Below are 3,314 nucleotides of genomic sequence, written 5' to 3' on the forward strand. Positions count from 1 at the left end.
GGACGGGGCGGCTCCAGCACGGGCGCTGGGTGGTCGTGCCCGGGGGCGCGATGCGGGCGCGGGGCTGCAAGGCGTAAGGCGAGTCATGGCAAATGTCAAGGTGGCCGTGCGGGTCCGGCCTCTGAGCAAAAGGTGCGGCGGGGATCGTGAAGGGAGCGCGGGTGGCCGTGCCGCTGCCGGACGGCTGCGAGGGGCCGGGGAAGGACGGAGCTGCGGATGGGGAGGGAGCGGGCGGTGGGCAGCGTCGGGTGAGGAAGCAGGATGTGTCCCTCCGGAATGCTGCGGAGCAGGGGAGGTTGTTCGTTTTTATCGCTGAGATCCTCTAGGCAGAACGTTGTCACCCAACGCGAGAGAACGTGCTCCTTCCCCTTTGGTTGTGGCTGTTTGTCCCGAGCAGACAGGGGCCGGATATTCCCTCTGTCGCCCTGCTCTGCTCCCTCCCGGCTGCTCGGCTGTGGTCCCGGCCGGCACGCAGCTCGGCCCGGAGGCAGCTCCCACCAGCACGGGGGGTCGCTGCAACGCATCAGTAAAACTGTGCGGAGTTCGGAAGTTTGGGGAGGAAAAGAGAAGAAAACCAAATTTTAGTAGCCGGTAATTTGCTTCTGTTGTTAGAGAAATGCTGTAGCGCTTCAGGCGGAAGTGATCTGAGGACGGGACCGAGCTCCGAGGGCAGCGCTGATGTGAGGCAGCCCGCCCCGTTAGCGTGAGTCCCGCACAGCGTCTTCTGGCTGCGTCGGCCTGTGGTAGATGGCCCTCGAAGCTCTGGAGTTCTCATTGTGTCTTTTTTATCTTTTAACTCAAACTTAGCAGATTTAAAAATCCATAATTATCTTATACAAACATGTTTCTTTTCTTTAAATATAATTCTGATCTATAACACAGCTGTGAATGGAACACGTTTTGACAGATGATGGTGTATTTTAAGACAAATTGCTGCATGGAAATAAGCTAAATTTGGCCCTTCATTGCTTAGTGTTGTTTTAATTCTGGAGACATTCTTGTTTTTATTTTTTTCCATATAGTTCATCATTCCTAGCATAGAAGTATTGACATTAAAATGAAAACCTGGTAATGAGATCAAGCTATTCAGACCACGGGCCCATTTTGCAGAGTTTTGCAGGGTTAATCAGAGGTTGAAAGAGCTTCAAAGTTTGACTTGGTGATGTACTTCGTCGTGCAGTATTGACAGTTCTCCCACAGTAGCATTTGGCTTAATGTTTCTTCCCCAGTGGGTAGTACGTAACTGTACATATGTCATCATAGCTTTAAATTGTGCCCATAGCTCTGCCAGGTGAGGTGTGATGAACAGGGAAACCTTTGGCATAGTTGAGAGGATCAGTGGTGTGACAGCAGCGTAGTTTGGAGGGGTGTGTGGGATCCCGGACAGCCTCCTGCACAAGGGCAAAGTGAATCTGGCACTGACATGGAGATGCAACAAAGGGGAGAGGGAAGCCCAGGGGGTAACAGGTAGACATTGAACAGCTCTACTGCTTCACCTGTGGCAGCCTCACTGATGGCATGTGGTATTTGACCATACAGGCCATAAGCTATTTGTTCCCTGTACTGTGTTGCCCCAGCTGAGATCAGCAAAAATATTCCAGATGACTTTTTGTTTTATAAAAGGGAAGGGGAAGTGATTGAATGCTGTCTGTGAAGGCTGTGGTGGGAGAACTTGCTTTCTGGCCTTGATCAAAATTGCTCAAACATGATAAATTCAAGGCAAATAGCAAATACTTGAATACTTAATGTAACCCTGATAGGGATCAGTGAGGATAGAGGCTTACGCTTTCCATTCTAGTTTCTTAAACCACTTCCATGTTGTGGTCACATGCACTTCTCACAATCTCTGTACACATAGCCGTGATGGCCATTAACAGATTGCCACAGCTCCAGGGACCTCCTAGGTACTTTGAAAGGAAAAGCTTCCTACAAAAACTCTTTGAGTTAAGCTGGATTGAAGTACTGTGGTGTGTGCAACTGCAGTTCCAGTGATTAAAGTTTTCATTTTCAAGAGTTCAAAAAAGCTGTCATCAAAGGCTAGCACCAAAATGTTAGTGGCCATTTCTAGACTATCCAAACTTGTTCATTGCTATGTTTAATTTATGTGAACGGGTGAATTCTGGTTTTGCATCTTAAATTTACAGAATATTCAGAAGTTAAAAGGTCTTACATGGGAGATCATAAAATCTCACTTTCTGTTTAAAGTATCCATTTATTATAATCTGTATTATTCACGTCTGCTATTTGTTACTTAGCATAAGGCCAAGTAAAGAGAGGTCTTTTTGTTCTTTGCCTGCACAGTACCCATCACAATGCATTCTTCGTCAGAGAACTCCTACGCACAAATAATCCTCAGTAGCTAAAAAGCACATACAGTTGTACAGAATGCAGTTTTTCCTTTCCTTAAGCTTTTAAGAGCTTGTAGCCAACGTTCTTCGTAATGCCATCAGTTATACAGTAATAGACTACGTTATTTTTTGTCATCAAAGCATTGTCCTGAGAGTAAAATCCTGCCAGTGTGTTCCCTGGAGTAGCACTGCTTCTGAAAATCTTTATTACACATTTACCATTCTAAGTACCAAGAAATAAAGTGAACTTGTTATATTTGGGTACACAGATACTTGTGCGTAACCACATTCATTCCTCAGAATGAAACATGGAAACAAAGGAGGATGTATTCTGAGCAAATATAGCCAGATGAGTTGAGGTTCATATTTCAAAAGCATTTTCAGGTTATATTTAAAAAAAAGAAAAAGCAAAAAATCCCACAATTCCTGTACTTTATTCAACTTGATATACACTTGCATTACATACATCTGAAGTGTAGGGGCACAAGGTGTTGGCATCATTAATACAGTTACATTTTGTTTATAATTTCAGTTTCTGATTAAGTTAGCTTTTCTGTATTTTTTTAGATAACTTTTTTTAAAAAAGTTGTATTTGTATTTTTCTTGGACAAATATAATGGGCTTTGCAAAGAGAGAAGATATGTTTTCCACTAGAATGGTAGATGTGAGCATTTTTTTTCTTCTTTTTGTTACTTTTCTCTGACTAACTTAAACTCTGAAGCTCAAATGTGTGTTGGAGAAATTAGCTGTTATTGGAGTATTGCCATCATCTCTATTAAGTGCTTTACTGGGTAAATTGAAATAACTTACTTAGAAATATGTATATATTTTACATTAGCACAAGAAATATGTTAGAGATGAAAATTTATCTGCAGAATGGATGAAGCAGAATTTAGTTTTATTATTCAGCATACGTTCCATATGGACATAATTGTCAAATACAGGACAAAATACTGCTTTTTTTTT

At 43.2% G+C, this 3,314-nt stretch overlaps 1 protein-coding gene across 1 annotated transcript in view; it reads left to right on the forward strand.

The window, feature by feature from the left end:
* The first annotated feature begins 6 nt into the window (after positions 1-6).
* The window catches only part of STARD9 (StAR related lipid transfer domain containing 9), a 96,433-nt gene continuing 93,125 nt past the window's right edge, over positions 7-3,314 (forward strand). Inside the window, 1 exon segment of the mRNA XM_031553545.1 lies at positions 7-132. Coding sequence (XP_031409405.1) covers positions 86-132 — 47 coding nt within the window. The 5' untranslated portion in view covers positions 7-85.

Source organism: Meleagris gallopavo, chromosome 5 (genome assembly GCF_000146605.3).
Source record: "Meleagris gallopavo isolate NT-WF06-2002-E0010 breed Aviagen turkey brand Nicholas breeding stock chromosome 5, Turkey_5.1, whole genome shotgun sequence".
In the NCBI taxonomy this organism is placed as follows: Eukaryota; Metazoa; Chordata; class Aves; order Galliformes; family Phasianidae; genus Meleagris; species Meleagris gallopavo.